This window comes from Orbicella franksi, chromosome 13 (genome assembly GCF_964199315.1).
Source record: "Orbicella franksi chromosome 13, jaOrbFran1.1, whole genome shotgun sequence".
NCBI classification, from domain to species: Eukaryota; Metazoa; Cnidaria; class Anthozoa; order Scleractinia; family Merulinidae; genus Orbicella; species Orbicella franksi.
The window spans coordinates 13,180,104-13,197,148 of record NC_138157.1 but is presented as its reverse complement, the minus strand read 5'-3'; the positions used below and the strand labels follow the sequence as shown (position 1 = coordinate 13,197,148).

General features: G+C 39.6%; 2 protein-coding genes across 2 annotated transcripts; one reads left to right on the top strand and one right to left on the bottom strand.

Moving 5' to 3' along the window:
• Positions 1-418: 418 nt before the first annotated feature.
• On the top strand, positions 419-12,312 carry LOC145466781 (uncharacterized). The gene is made up of 8 exons (XM_081450494.1): positions 419-581; positions 4,816-4,884; positions 6,031-6,213; positions 6,605-6,796; positions 7,280-8,428; positions 8,770-9,206; positions 10,000-10,153; positions 10,792-12,312. Exons 2-8 carry the CDS (start codon positions 4,833-4,835, stop codon positions 10,866-10,868), a joined length of 2,244 nt encoding a protein of 747 aa, XP_081306620.1. The 5' UTR covers positions 419-581; positions 4,816-4,832; the 3' UTR covers positions 10,869-12,312.
• An 818-nt stretch (positions 12,313-13,130) lies between these two features.
• On the bottom strand, positions 13,131-13,885 carry LOC145465033 (Golgi-associated plant pathogenesis-related protein 1-like). The gene is made up of 2 exons (XM_081448839.1): positions 13,785-13,885; positions 13,131-13,413 (listed from the first exon to the last, which is right to left on the bottom strand). Exons 1-2 carry the CDS (start codon positions 13,883-13,885, stop codon positions 13,131-13,133), a joined length of 384 nt encoding a protein of 127 aa, XP_081304965.1.
• Positions 13,886-17,045: the final 3,160 nt, after the last annotated feature.

Sequence of the window (17,045 nt, the reverse complement as noted above, 5' to 3'; positions counted from 1 at the left end):
TATACCTTCTTGTACTGGTCATTGCTATTACCCTCCCTAGAGGCAAAGTAATTTGTGTGTTTTCTGGATTGGGTCGGTCTTGTTACTCGCTGCAAATACTTCTAACATTGTCTACAAGACGCACTAGAAATATTCAAACTTACTGGCCATCTATTTCCCGTTTATGTTATTTTGATTGATGCCAAATCGAACAGATTGATTTCTAATGGCCCAAGAATTAGTTCTCCCTTCGTGAAATGCTGGTACCTGGTTTATATTAGAAAAAGATTAAAGAATCTCCAGAAAATTAAGTAAAAACAGGCGAGACTCCTCGTTTCTCCGTTGTACAGTGTTCCACGAATATTCTGGGCTTCCTCTTGAGTAAAAACAAGTACTGCATATCTTGAAAAGGTCAGCGAAAACAATGGTGGAAAGTGAAGCCAACTGGAAACAACTGACAGATTTCCAACTATTAATCAAGCTACCGATAATTCTTTTGTGCTGATGCATCTTAAGAAACTCTGCATTTAAATTATTGTATCAAGCTCCATCCTGTTGAGCCGACACAAGGTGTGGCGTTGAATCATCTTGCAGAGCTAAAGGTAAGCGAAGCCCTGTGCCATTCAATTGTGTTATTTCATAAGTTAGTCAGAGTAAGGTACAGGAGTATCATAAGACCCGAAAATATTTCCCTGTTTTGTGTTGCTCACCGCTATTTCCCTCCTGAGAGGCAAACTAATTTGTTTCGCGGGTTGGTCGCGACTCTGACTGGCTGCAAATGCCCTAAGAGAAGCACTTTTAAAACGAGCAAGTAAAATACAAAACTGGCTTTTCGCTAATTATTCCGCGTTACTAGCAATCCTTTCACTTGCAAAAAGAGTTTCATCTCAAGAAAAATCGTTGTATTTTGGTCGTTTATCGAGAAGGGTCGAAAAATCGCGAACAGCTTGAGGTATTCTCATTATGAAAATTCTCTCGACGTGCGTTTCATTGTTCAGTTCTCGAGCGGACGTTTAAGTGAATAATATAAGTGAATAAGGTGATTATGGGCAGTACAAGTGTGGCACTAGTAAATTACTACTGGGAATATTACTGTGTTTGCAAACAGTAAAAGGTTCTCCTCCAAAAAAGTTTGCAAAACTTGCCAATCTTGAAGGCGGTAAGCGAAACGTTACGGTACATTAATTTTGTCTGGTGCTATGAGCTTACAGTTCACCGATGTTATTCTCCTCATATACATTGTAAGTTCATTCACGCGTTTTGCGGATCAGTTCACTGCAAATATTTCTATCATTGTGGAAAAGAAACACCAAAAAAGGAAAGTGAATTTCAAGATTGACATTTTGCTCATCTATTTTCTGTTCACGACCCTTTGACTGATAGAAGGAGTTTTCTTCCTACGAGAAATCTGTTCTAGTGAACTCTCGTGGACAACGGTTTACAAATTCCAATTCTCTCTTCCTTTGCTATCAATGATTGATTTCTCTCATCCCCTGATCAGAACCCATGTGCCTTTGCGGACTCGAGATAAACTGTTTCAAAACCAAAGAAACTTAAATATTCAAGCCATTTTTCAAACCACTGTCTGCGTCAAGAGTGACATAAACGAAAGCGCAATTCAGGCATGACGAGATAGGAGTTGATTTGAGTAAGTCATGATGTTATTCTATAAAGAAGGCCGCTGATCGCGTTTAAGACAGTGCTTATCAGTACAAAAATTGTCCTTTAAAGGCCTAGGAAAGTGATTCTATTTGTGTCAAGTTATCTTTCTTTGCAGCTTGTTGATATTAGAAATTTGTTCAGGAATGTAAAAAAAAAAAAAATGGGTAATAATAGGCGACACTCGTCGTTTCTCCATTGAACGGTGACGCATGAATGTTCTGGGTTTCATTGCCTGTTTTCTCCAGGTTTGTACCATTGTTAAATTACTTGATTGCAGACGGAATTGATCAAATTGTCATTAATGGCGAGAATATACGTAAGATGCGTGGAAGAATAAAAGTAAGAAGCGCAGTCATCGGAATACGTTTTACATATTGAGTCAGTTGAGTACAGTGGTGAATTCACTACAGGGGAATTTTTTTAATTGAAAACAAGAATTGAAAACAGGCATTGCGTATCTTGAAAAAGTCAGCAAAAACAATTGAGGAAAGTGAAGTCAAGTGGAAATAAGCGACAGATGTCCAACTTTTAAAGTGACCCAATAATTATTTTGTATGAATGCACATTGGGAAAGTGTGCATCAAAATTCTTGTATCTAGCTATACGCGGTTCTTGCTTAGAGCATCCTGAATAACGTGAGGGTACGCGAAGTCCAGTGTTTAAATTTTAACTGATTTTGTACTTTTCACCGTTATCGCCCTCGCTAGCTAGGTGAAGACTATTATGGCGTATTTTTCGGGCTGAATCTATTCTGTTACTTGCTGGAAATACTTCTACCAGTGTGTACAAGAAACACTTAAAAAAAGGAAAGTGATTTTCAATATTGACTTTCTGGTCATCTCAGTATTTCCTGTTTTCGTTCCTTCGACTAATGTAAGGATTTCTCTTGCTAACGAAATATGTTTTAGTTTCGTTCTTCGCGGACAAAGATTTTAAAATGTACTCTACCTGATGCACTCATCATTTTAATTCCCTGATCAAAACACGTTTCATGGTGTACTGGAGATAAAGTGATTTAAAGCAAGTATTCAAGCCATCTTTTAAACCATTGTCTGCGTTATTGGTATTATGGCCGAGCGTGCAATTTACGCGTGAGGAGATGGTATTTAATTTGAGTAAGTAATATAATTCAATAAGGGCTAGCGATCGGGTTTCGTTTACGAATGGCGGCAATCGAAACGTATTTCTCAAATGCCTGGGAATTGTAGTTTCCTTTTATCAACGTTGTCTTCTCTGGTTCAATTCGCTAAAAAACTTTTAAAATGAAGTAATAATAGGCGACACTCGTGGCTTCTACGTTGAACGGTTGCCCACGAATATTCTGAGCTCTCATAGCCCGCTTATTCCAAATGTAAGAAGCGCGGTTAAGAGAGCGCGTTTTCGATTGTGTGACTAAGCTAAGCACAGTGGTGAATTCACTGCTGGGATCGAAGTTTCTTTCGTTGAAAACAAGTAGTAAACACCAAGTATTGCGTATCTTGAAAGTACAGTCAGCACAGACAAGTGAAAGGAAAGTGAAGCCAAGTGGAAATGACTGACAGATTCTCGGCTTTCGAAGTCAGACAGTGATTTTCTTGTATGAATGCACCGTGAGAAAGTTTGAATTTGAATTTTTGCCTCGAGATTCAATTTTTTCATTTCACTCAAGGCGTCGCGAAATGCATCTTGCAAAACTTGAAAATAAGCGACTCGCCATGCGGCACAGTATGATTATGTCTTTCGGGAACTTTCTGTTCAAGTCCCTTCAACTAGCACATGAAAGAGTTTTTCTTCGCACTCGGAAATCTGTTCTTAGTTAGTTCTTAGGGTTAACCCCTGATTAGAATATATATGCATATATCCTCGTGCAGTCGTCATAAAATGATTTAACTAAGCACAAGAAACCCTAATATTCAAGCCATTTTTCAAACTACTGTCCGCATCAAAAATATAATGATCGGGCGCGCAATTCAGTTAAGCATGAAGTGATGGGACTTTCATTAGAGCAAGTAATGTTGATAGAGTTCGGGGATGGGGCTTCGTTGCCATTTACCTGTTTTAGAATGATAATCGAAATTGATCTTTGAAAGCCTAGGAATTGAATTCTCCTTTCATCAATCTATCAGGCGATATTCCTCGTTTTTCCACAAACATTCTGGGTTCTCTTTTAATTGAGAACAAGTTGTGAAAAAGCGTACTGCGTATGTCGAAAGGGTCAACGAAAAAAATCCAGGAAAGCGAAGCCAAGTGGAAACAAATAATAGATTTTCAACTTTCAAATTAAGCTAGCCCACAATTATTTTGTGTTAATGTATCTTAAGAAAGTCTACATTACAATTCTTGCATCAAGCTTCATGCTGTTTGTTTTACACAAGGAGTGGCGTAACGTATTTTACAAAACTTAAAGGTAAGCGAAGTGCTGTGAAATTCAATTTTTTTTTTTTTCATGAAATTAGTCAAAGTCAGATACAGGAGTACCATAATACCCTAAACTATACACCTGTTTTGTTCTCAGCTTACCTGTATTTCCCTCCTGAGATGCACAATGAATTGCCTCTTTTGTGTGTTCGTCGCCGCTCTGGCTCGCTGCAGACGCCGTAAAAGACACTTTTGATACCAGCAAATGAGAGACAAAACTGACTTTTTGCTAATTATTTTGCGTTAGCAATTCTTTCATTTTGTTAAACTCTTGCCTTGGGTTCGCTGAGTTCTCCGCCGGCTGTTTATTCTATACATACAAGATCCTTGCAAACCTTTTTGAGATATTTTTGCTCTTTATGTGTTGCCTGACCGATAAAACGCACATCTACTAGTACTTTTGTTCGTGTTTCAAACAAGAGCAAAGACAAATTTTTAATCAGTAGTACTAAAGACTACTGCATTCCAAGAATTTTCTGGGATCACCAGAAAACAGGGATTGTATTGGTTTTACGGATTGGGTGACTTCCTGTACGCGCATGTAAGCTACATCTCCCATTATTACATATTCGCATACAGAATGTGATAATGAGATAAAACATACAGCAATAAAACCTATTTTGCGGCGGTCATATACATGATCGGAGTTGTTGGAATAAACAAAAAAAGGGCATTTTAAAAGATAGGAATCCTTCGTTGCACCATAATTGTTTCCTCTTATTACATTTTTATTCAAAACACACGAAATTAACTATTTGGTTCGTTTTCTTGTTTTAGTTATTTGCGACCTGAAAATGAAGCTCTGGCTATTTCTCATCGTTTGCTATGTTCGAGCGTCATTCTCAGGTTAGGTTTGTCAGTCAGGTTATAGTTTTGTTTGTTTTATTTAACTTAAGACCATTAGCAGACTTCGCCCTAGCTTATTCAGACCGGGCTTTTCTTTTTGGTCCTCTAGAACCATGCACCCTAGATTTATAACACTTCAAAAAATATTTTCTTTCGAGGTAATTAACACTGGACTGTGACGTCATATGAGGTAGAATGACGTTTCTTTGATCCGCCAGTCTGGATTAATGATTGGTATAAAATTTTACCAAAACCGTAGGAAAAGCTAAACTATTTAAAACAAGAAAGACAAATTTTCTCTTCACTGAACACATGAAAATTAAAAAATTAAAAAAAAAAAACGGGTGTGCCGTTTTAAAGTTGCCAAGGAGGGCAGATTATTCCCAGGTAATTTTGTAGAAAAGTCACAAAATGAGAATTTCGTGGTTTTTGCGTTGTAAAAGTTGCAAGTCGGTCCGGTCTGAATAGGGTTACAGCTCACAACAAACGCTTCAGATAATCTAGATAGATAATCTAGATAGATAATCTAGATAGATAATCTAGATAGATAATCTAGTATCGAAGTGACATTTTTAATTAATGAATAGATGACCATTTTTTCCCCTGCTGTTATAGTTGGGGGATTATAGGTTTTTATTGTATGGCGACTATAGTTCGTTGGTGTAATTAATATATTCCTGTTAGTATAGTTACTTTATTCTTTGTAATTTTTCACAGGACTCACGCGAAGAACGTTTTTATGATAAAATATCGTGTTACGTTTAAAGATAGATGGATTGATTGACCGATTTATTGATTAATCGTTTGAATAAGGAATCAGTAAGTAGCGATTTTCTGTATCAAGGGACATTAATGATTTATGCTCAGACCACGTTTTGCAGCGGTTTTGGAGCATACCGCATACCAGTCTCAAGATCTCAGTTACCTGTAGGATATCCCCAATCACTCCTAGACAGTATTTTAACAGTTGATTTCTTAGTAATACTCATGTTAAAAGTCTTAGCAATGTTTTTACTTTTATTAATATCCTACACAATTACTTGCTTCAGTGTGAGTTTACTTTTTTTTTACCGTTGTACTGTAATTATTCAGCGGTAACAATAGTGATGGGTGATCGATCGATAGAATGATCTTACATATTTGCAGCCTTGCCTTGCGGTTACACTACTTGGAGTTGCTGGTCTTACTGTGACGCTTCTTGTGGAGATAAAGTTCAATCTCGTGAAAGAAGTTGTACGAATCCCCCTCCTTCATTACCCGGGTTTGATTGTAGCGGACTGGGCCCCTCGATAGAAGTACGTCAATGCTACGGACCAACAGATCAAATAGGTGTGTGGATTTTGGTGTGGTCGTCAGAAAGACAGCAACATAGACAGGCATATAAGAGTTAGGAGCATTTGCAGAAGTAAAACTTACAGACCTTGTCATACACCACCAGGAATGACTCAATAGGTTAAAGCTTCTCGGTGGAGTTTTTGCCTACTTTTTCAATTTTATAACTTTTGTTACAAGTTCCAGTTTTGAATTTGATTAATACTTAGTTCTTCAAAACCTTAGCAATAAAAGTAATAAGCGAATAAACGAAAAAATGAATGGATGAATTGGGAGATAGATAAGCAGATTATTTAAACCTCGACGTCATTCATATTAGCAATTACGTTTCCGTTTTTATCTAGAACTTTTCATTCATGAGCATTTTCATATACATTATTTATTTAAGATGTCGATGGGGGATACAACAACTGGGGACTGTGGTCTGAGTGCACTAAGGATTGCGGAGGAGGAGTACAGTACCGCACAAGGTGGTGTGTAGATCCTCACCCTCAAGGAAAGGGGAAGGAATGCTCAGAACAGAAAGAACTTGGACCAGCTATAAAAAGTCGATCATGCAATGAACATGACTGCAGAGAAGGTACAAAACATTCGCCGACAAACACCTCTCTTTAAAGCGCATTGTTTCCCTGAGGGGACACCAGCCATATATACATTTTATATACAAATATTGCATCCTTTCTTCCTTTATCATGTAGTGATTTGCAGTCATTCAAGCGCTATGAAATATAAGCTACGTAACGGTTTTGCGCATCATGAAAAATTTAGCCATAATATTTTTAAAGTTCATCGTTTGTACTTCGTATTAAATCTTCGACATTCCTAACCATCCTTGTTCCTTTATGGTTTGTTATTATCTTCTATTAAACTACTGTTTTCAGGCTTTCCTCAATTTTTCATAAATTTTGTACGTAGCGAAAATAACTTAGAATGCTGTGACTGAGCTACCTCAAATAGTTCAAAATTATGATTTGAAATCGTCCTGAAATAAAATTTGCTGGATTGCATTGAACTAACTGTAGCAGCTGAATAGTTTTACGCGAGCTATTTGTGTTTCTTTTAGAACCGACCAAGGAACCAACGACAGAAGTAACGACCGAGGCGCCAACCATAGAGGAAGAATCGACCGAGACACCAACGACAGAAGAATCGTCCGAAGCACCAACCATAGAAGAAGAATCGACCGAGGCACCAACGACAGAAGAATCGTCCGGGGCACTAACAACGGAAGAATCGTCCGAGACACCAACCATAGAAGAAGAATCGACCGAGGCACCAACGACAGAAGAATCGTCCGGGACATCGACAACGGAAGAATCGACCGAAGCACCAACGACAGAAGAATCGTCCGGGGCACTAACAACGGAAGAATCGTCCGAGACACCAACCATAGAAGAAGAATCGACCGAGGCACCAACGACAGAAGAATCGTCCGGGGCACTAACAACGGAAGAATCGACCGAGGCACCAACGACAGAAGAATCGTCCGGGGCACTAACAACGGAAGAATCGTCCGAGACACCAACCATAGAAGAAGAATCGACCGAGGCACCAACGACAGAAGAATCGTCCGGGGCACTAACAACGGAAGAATCGTCCGAGACACCAACCATAGAAGAAGAATCGACCGAGGCACCAACGACAGAAGAATCGTCCGGGGCACTAACAACGGAAGAATCGACCGAAGCACCAACGACAGAAGAATCGTCCGGGGCACTAACAACGGAAGAATCGTCCGAGGCACCAACCATAGAAGAAGAATCGACCGAGGCACCAACGACAGAAGAATCGTCCGGGGCACTAACAACGGAAGAATCGTCCGAGACACCAACCATAGAAGAAGAATCGACCGAGGCATCAACGACAGAAGAATTGTCCGGGGCATCGACAACGGAAGAATCGACCGAGGCACCAACGACAGAAGAATCGTCCGGGGCACTAACAACGGAAGAAACATCCGAGGCACCAACGACCGAAGAATCGTCCGGGGCAACGACAACAGAAGAATCATCCGAGGCACCAACCATAGGAGAAGAATCGACCGAGCCACCAATGACAGAAGAATCGTCCGGGGCAACAGTAACGGAAGAATCGACCGAGGCACCAACAACGGAAGAATCGTCTGGGGCACTAACAACAGAACAATCGTCCGAGGCAACAACAACGACGGAAGAACCGGCAGAGACACCAACGACGGAAGAACTAATGACAGGTAAAACGAAACTTAAAAAGTTATTGTACAGTGAAAAGCTTACTCAATACCTCCCTGCTACGCACCTAATCTCCTCCGCTGCATTGGTACTTGTTGACTGCGATTATACACGTTCTTCTAGCATTCTTGTTATTCTAACACACACTGACTACGTTTACCACCAACACTGGGTCTGAGCTATCTGTGATTACTAAAGGACAGACATTTGTTTGTACGTTGTCTGCACCACTTACATGACCAGCGACATGACGTAGAACTACTATTACCTAAGGCTCACTACAACTTCCATTTCATTTTTTTTGTTTTGAAAAAAAAATTAAAATGTTTATTTTTTTTTGTAGGACCGCCTTGTATAAAAGCCCTTGACCTTGGCATAATAATTGACAAGTCCAAGAGCGTGGGGAAACACAATTTGAAAAAGCTAAAACAGTCTTTGGTATCATTTCTCCACCTATTTTATGTTTCGGCCGAAGGGACTCACGTTGGAATGATCTCGTTCAATGACAACGCTGAATTGCTTTTCGATTTTAAAGACGATCGCTACCATACTGAGGATCAGTTAAAGGAAAGAATAAAAGAAATACCTTTGAAACTGGAACTTAAGACGAGGACCGACTTGGCGCTAACACTGGCAAAGGAGAAGTTGTTCTCAGTGGAAGGTGGCGATCGACCTGGTGTGCCAAATGCGTTAATAATCTTCACGGATGGAAAGTCGACGGGCAAGCCTAAGCACAAAGGATTCGTCCCAATTCCAAAAACTGTCGAAAGTCTTACTGAGGTAGGTATCCATTCATTCATTCATCCATCCATCCATCCATCCATCCACTCATCCATCTGTCCGTTCGTCCGTCCATCCATCCATCCATCCATTTAGCCAGCCATCCAGTCAGCCGACTAGCCATCCAGGGAGCCATCCGTTCATCATCAATCCATCCATTTATCAGTCCATCCATTGCTCCATCTATTCATTCTTCCATTCATTCATCCATCCATCCATCCATCCATGTATATGACTTTCACTGCTTGTGATGTCCCTTAACTGCAACATGATACGAATATGGATTTACAATTTCTCCAAAATTGGCTGTAAGCAACTAGATTTACCCTGGGTGGTTTAAAGACAAAATTCGTCTTAGGAGGGTCATGGCAAAGAATAGCGACTCTTTCACAAGAATTTAATCTCTCCATAAACGGAGTCTCACTGAAAAAAGTAAATAGTAGCAAATGTCTAGATGTAGAAAATTGACGTTTCTGACATGTGACACTCATATTACTAGTGTATCTACAAAAGTAATTTTTGGTATAGGATTCATAAAAAGATCAAACCTTTTGTGACTGCTTCCAGCTTGCTTACTGTTTATCAGTCAACTGTTGAACCATATTTTGATTACTGTATCATTGTATGGGATACCATCAGTTACCACCTCTATGAAAAACTTCAAACATTACAAAATCGTGCTGCACTAGTAATCACGGGTGCCGATTGCCGAATGCCTATTAGCGAACTCAACTAATCCAATCATTACTAGCGGTAGAGTACTCACAGAAGCCATTTGATTCTAATCTACCAGGTTAAAAAGGTTGAGATGCTTCCTGTCGGAATCGGGAAGGGTATAAGAGAAAGAGAATTGGAGAAACTGGCTGGAGATAAAGGACACTACTTTCATATTGCAAACTTCAAAGAGCTGTGTTCAATTTTGGAAAGCTTGAAAGACGCCGCTTGTGGTACGGTTTTCTTATTGTCCTGTATTTCCTCTCCTGCAATATCCATCAGCTGATAAACACCTTAAACGCTTTAAAATCACCTTAATTTAAAATTAAATTGCAGTCAATTGATATACATTAGAAACATGCATTAAATGATAAGATATGTTTAATATGCATGATATGTGTTTAACACCTACCCTTGCAACACTTCTTGACGGACACAAATTTCAGTAACTCACTCAACGAAATATGTTCCACCACTGAGAGCGGTTGACCTCCCTCTAGGGAAGAAGATTAAAACTTAGCGTTTCAGTGAAAGGACAATTTAAATTGGAGAATGATATTGAAGACTTTCGGCAAAATTTCTTCAACGTTCCACAGAAAACGTCAAGAAATCAAAAATATATTTCTGCAAGGTGTTCATAGCTTGAGGTGTATTGTTTGACTGGTCTGTCGGCAAATTTCACCTCTTTTCCACAGAAAACATCTAGAGACATTTTTGCAAGGTGTTCAGAACGTTTAAAAGCTATATTTTTTTACTGTTCCGTCCAAGTGTAGTTAATTAAGCTGCTACATTTCCATATCCTTCATATTCTTAATCAGTCATTTATTCTTGATTCATCATGACATGCTTATACATTTTTGCTCTGTACTAGATTACAGCCATATAAATGGAGGCCACTATCCCTACTCCTATGGTAGAGGACTTCTGGATGATCGCAGTATGCGCTGAGCCCCTCTACACAACGAGCCCACTTTTGGCAGATGTACCAACTTTTGGTTCAATATACCGCACCTTTTCAAAATAAAATAAAATAAAATAAAATAAACTACATTAAAGACATAGAGCTCCATTTCTGCCGCTGGTTTAGTAGTAGAATTTATGAAGATTGGGCCTGCAGTTAGATTAGTCGAACACTTGATATCGATGCTCAAAGGACCCTAGTCAGCCTGCGGCATTTTCGATGCCATCGAAATTATTGATATTGTATGGTGAAGCGAAATCTTGTTGCTTCAGTTTAAGTCGTATTCCTGACAGTTTGTTTAATTATCTCGTATTTTCGGAGCGATTTCCTTCCTTTTGACATGCATGCTCAGAATAAAATATAATAGTCAAACTCTCGCATGTGAACAAAAACAAAGGTGTGGCTGACTAAGGCCCTTTAAAATTGATAACTCACAAAAAAAATTGTTGATGAATAATGTTTCGTTCGGCGGCAGCACTTTTACTGAGGACAAACAACTGAAGATAAAGAACTGAAGATAAACGAAGGACCGACATTTTACTTAACAACAGTCAAACAACTCCTGAGCACCACCAAAAAAATCGAATTAAGAATAGTTAAATGTTTTTTAACTACTTTCGACAATCATAAATGCGATTGTAATCTATTTGCCTATATGGACACGGCACCAAGTGAGCTCTGTAAATATCATGGGGGTAATACATTGTGAACATATATCGTAAAAAAATATATGCAGCAAATAAAAGTGGGTCAAGGGGAAAAAATTTGGTGTTTTTTATTAGTTACAATCGGATAGTTGCCTCTTCGTAAAAACTGGATTACTGAGGTCCGTCGGTTCAGACGCCGTACTTTCCATGAGCCGAGTCGAATCTAGTGATTTAATTTTATCCGTGTACCTTTAGAGGTGTCTGGCGTCCAAGCGATGTAGCGCGGCATTTTAAAATGTAGGTACCTTAATTAGCTTATAAAGCTGGCTATCAGACCATACCAAAAATTTTTAAATAAAAAGCGACCCCTAAATGTGATCGTCCGAGTCACCGTTTGAAAGGTACAAGTCAAAGAGAATTTAGTTTTTCGTTAAATAAATTTAATTTGTTCCTTAGTTTCCGGGCCCAGAACGTCTGCATATAAGCCAAGTGGCCCACCAGGCTGGAGCTTATCCCGGTTTCCGTAGCATGAAGCGACTAGGAGTGTTTCTACTATCCCCTGGATGGGATGCCAGTCTATCGCAGGGTTACCCCCAGCATTATGTTCGCCGGTACCCATTTTTACACCTGTATGGAGAGAGGCACTGTGAGAGTAAAGTATCTTGCCCAGGGACACAAGGTAATGTCCCCGACTAGGGCTCGAACCCGGACCGCTCGATCCCGAGACGAGCGTACTAATCATTTAGCGCGCGCCCCTCCCACATCTCCGGACCCAAAGCGCCAAAAAAAGATGTTTTTTTTCTTGCCATATTCAGTTGCAGTGAAAAGTTAAAGAACATTCTCGAAATGAGATGGAGTGATCATAAAAATTCGCTCTCGGAGAAAGCCTATTTCAAAATAAGGAAAAAATAGTAGATACTTTTTCGGTGTTTATGTGTTAAACTTCTAACTGACCAAATCTGCGGGTGAACGAGCGAACTTCCAGTTTTTGATCTTCTGGTCTGAAATTGCGTCACTGAATCGCCTTACCTCTTTTTTATAAATGCAAAATTATAATAGAATTCCGAGGAAAATGAAAGAAAAACAAAAACTCCTCTTCTAATCCTAGACTCCTAGCAGATACGCTTTTGTAAAGAGGACAGATTGCGTGATAAGCCCAATGAGTGTGTGCGTAGGAGGCTTCTTCTGTTCCGGTTTGAGCTGGTATATACAATTTTAAAAAAGACACCTTTCTCCGAGGTGGGCGTAGGACTTGAAAATAGAGAATAGAAAAACAATAGACCACCCTACCCTGACCAACATTCTAGGGATAGACTGACCACGAACCGCAAAAAAATAAACCACTAAGGATATGATGCCAAACAAATAGGTAGTACAGTCTGCAAGAGCATCCGGATTTTTCGGCTTTTGTTTTGCGCGAGAGGAAACAACCGGATATTCTCGCAGTCTATAGGTAGTAGCAGTGCAGATGAAAATTCCAAAACTCAATAGTTTCATGTAACAATTTCTCTGGTAAGATTATTTCTTTATTTTCTTCAATGTACAACTAACAAATACATCAATAAGGCCCACCCCTGCCGATAAGGACCTGCTGGCTGGTTTCTAGCCTCCAATGTAAAATCTTTTCTCGGTGGCAACCGTGCAGTCAATTGAAGGATCGAATACTCCTCGTTTTACATTAGCTCTATATTGTGTCTTGTCTTTGATGTTTCCCTTAGGCTTATAGCGAGCAACAACAAATACGCAATGTTTTCCGTTCAACTCCCTCCCAGCCACTCCAGTGCCGAGTTTCTTGGCGTCGTTCCACACAAGCTGAGTGAAACGCACACTTCCTTTCGCAAACAGGTCAGGTTCTTCAAAGTTATACTGGCACGCTTCTTGGTGCCTGGCAGGTTTGAAATACAGAAATAACCATGATTGATAAAGAAGACGTTTAAGCATGAAAAAATGCGTTCTTTGGGAAACACGCGTTCTTTGCAAATATCTTTTTTTCAGAGCCACCTTAAAATTTCAAAAAATTAAGTGGCTCTGAACCCCACGTACAGAATTTTCTTAAACTTTGCCAAAAGTTGCATCTTATCATGCTTATCAAAAGTTGATAATATAAAAAAATTTCACCGTGCCGTTTTTGAATTGTAAGCTCCTAAAGCTGTAATTAAGGGTGTTTTTAGGAGGTCATACTGTTGCTATGGTAACTTATTGTGCCACGAAAATGATAACAACGTGTTCATTAATAACTGGGCAGTTTTTTGGTACCTTGATTGTAGCATCAAGTGATAAAGCGTGGTTATAACGACCCATAAAAATCTAAATGTTGGAAACTGTTTACAGCCACCTTCAATGACCTTGCTCTCCATGAGTTCTCGTAGCTCAGTGAATAGAGTGCCCGCCCGGTGTTCGGGAGGTCATGGGTTCGATTCCTGTCGGGAACTCAGAAATTTTCTTTGTCCCACGCTCGTGTCATGTTGATTAATTCACCTTCACGCTTCAATATTGTCGTTATAAAGGAAACTAGTGATTAACTTGGTTAAAAAGAGTCAAGGCGAGTTTTCTTTTGGTTCTTGTTTAATTTCCAGTGAGTGCGTATTTGGTCGAACCTTCTTTTACATCCCATTGCTTAAATTGCCTTTTTCAAACTAGTGAAAGTTATTTTTTTTATTAAAATAACTAATGGCTCTTAAGGGCCAAGTAGGAGGCACGGTGGCCTCATTGTTAGTGCGCTCGTCTCCGGATCGAGCGGTCCGGGTTCGAGCCCTGGCCGGGGACATTGTGTTGTTTTCTTGGGCAAGACACTTTACTCTCACAGTGCCTCTCTCCACCCAGGGGTATAAATGGGTACCGGCGAACTTAATGCTGGGGGTAACCCTGCGATGGACTAGCATCCCATCCAGGGGGGAGTAGAAATACTCCTAGTCGCTTCATGCTACAGAAACCGGGATAAGCTCCGGCCTGATGGGCCACTTGGCTCGCATGCAGACTTTACCTTTACCTTTACCTTAAGGGCCAATATAACAAGATATTTTTGAATCGATATTTCAACCCTCGCTCTTGCAGGTATCTGATTGAGACTTCTAGCCCCGAAAATTTAACAATTATTGAATGAAATTGAGCAAAATATCCTGATTCAGTGTAAGTGACGAGCAGATCAATTATTCGCCGAGGCCAAAGATAAGTTATCTGCGAGACACTGACAAAACACGATATTTTGCGATAACCGTGTTCAATAATGGTTTTATCATTCGATCATCAAGTCTTTTTTAACAAATAAAGAAGCCTAAGCCGTGTATTACACTTTGATAAAACACGACGGGCATTTGATCATGAGAACACGAGGGAAATGAAGTAAACACGAGCCACAGGCCAGTGTTTTCCACATTTCTCAAGTGTTCTCAAATGTCCGGAGTGTTTAATCACAGTGTAATACACGGCTTAGGCTTCATCATTGCTTTATGATATAGACGTAATATGGCGAAAAACAATAAAACACGCTTTTTCTATGTTTTATACTCTGATAAAACATGGGTTTTTGACCAATCAGAGCGCGCGCAGGGTCCTATCTATATTACAATCACATTTAAACCACTCTTTGAAAACTCAGGGTAGCGATCTTCCATTTTTACAAAAGAGAATGGTTGCAATTGCTTATAAGCAAGCCATTATTTGTTGATTTCTGCAGTTATTTGCAAGTCACGTGTTGGGCTCTCGGGCAAATGAAATGAAAGTAAAAATACATAGAATGATAATTCGATCTGTTGGGCTCAATTGGTCTCTACCGCTTCCGTTAATCAATATACTTAATTTATCTACATTAAGAGAAGATCTAGCTCCACGTAAAGACAGCTGCTAATTGGGGACACAAAAGTACTTTTAAATAGAAATTTGTTTAAAATATTAAACAGCTACAATTAAATATAACAATAAATCGAATACCGTATAACAATCTAAAATATCGAAATAATTGTTCGACCTAATTTATACGGCAGCGTAAAATTAAAAATTGTAACTTCTAACAATCGCTGAAATAAATTATGATCTGAAAAGATCGTGACCTAAGAAAACCTATGTATTGTCACAAAGCGGACTCTAACAGTCCTTCAAGATTCATTGTTCTAATTAAGTTGCCTTTTAAATAGATCTAACGTCTCTGGTTGTTTTAACCCCGTGTTAAATTTAGGCCATAATACTTGTCCCATCAATAAAGTAGATAGCGCGTTGTGCCAAGTTGGCTATAATCCTCTCATATCCAACAAGGGCGAGTGGAATAATGGTTTTATTTAAAACGCTCCTAAAATATAGAAAACTAAACTTAAATAAAGATAAAATCGCCCCCAAAAATCATGCGCACGCTTACCATTATTTGTAGGGTGTGGTATAATTAACAATTATTCCATGAGCGCGCGTTGGATATGAGATGGTAAATAGCCAACGAGGCCCGTAGGGCCGAGTTGGCTATAACCAATCTCATATCCAACAAGCGCGAATGGAATAATTGTTTTATTAAATTCGGTGCGTTTGTATTCTTGGAAATATAGCTTAATTTTATTGGATTTTAATTTTACAAAACGACCGGAAGTCGATGTGACAAAAACAACAACAAGTGGGAAATCACATGACATGCGCGCCGTTTGTAAAATTACTTGAATGAAAAATTTGAGAGCGAAGCAAGCGAATTTGCTGAATGAAATTGCAATCAAGTAGAATTCAAGAAACGTCTATCAAATGAAGGAGATATAACCTTGGTCAGAAAGTTTGAAAAGCGTTCAAGTTCGAGTCATGGAGAAGAGCCAAATAATTGTGCACTTGCACATTGCCATTGTAATAATGCTGCGGAAAACGTTGATCGCCATGTGACACAGACGTTGTGCCACAGTTATTCTCGACAAGATCTCTCTCAGGATTCCCTCGCTTTGAAAGCCTTGGCATTTCGAGCTGTATGTGTGGAGCTCATTGTTGGTCAGTTTTAGAGTCAAGGGCAGAAACTAGCTTAGCGTCAGATTCATCTTCAGAATCTCCGAGGCCACCCTGGTGGTTTTTCGTGGCTGGTAAAGAACCGGGCTTACTTCGGTTCAGCTCAAAACACTCAACTCCTTGAGGTGTTTTTCGCAAGGACAGAATTGTTGGCGCTAGCTGTCGTTGATTCTCTCGTCGTCGTCGGCCAAAAAAGAGACTGAGATGAAACTAGGTCGTCCTCTGTAGCTGTGCGGGATTCTTGCTCTCGGCTGATCCGAGCTTGCTTAGTCGAACAGTTTCCTCATCTGCTCATTGGAAACTGGTTTCTTATGGACTACGCCGGCAATTATGCCTGTTTACCTGCGGCCTTTTAAAAATGCATATGCTCTAACAATTTATTTGCCTGGTCAGAGATAATGGAAAACGGTTTGTTGTGCGGCGGCGTGCGAAGGAAATGATCAACTGGCGGCTTTAATGGATTTAATCAATGAACTTTTGCAATACGTGTCATCTTTCTTCCTCGCAGACGAGTAAAAACACTTCAACTGAACATTCAGTTCTTCTTTT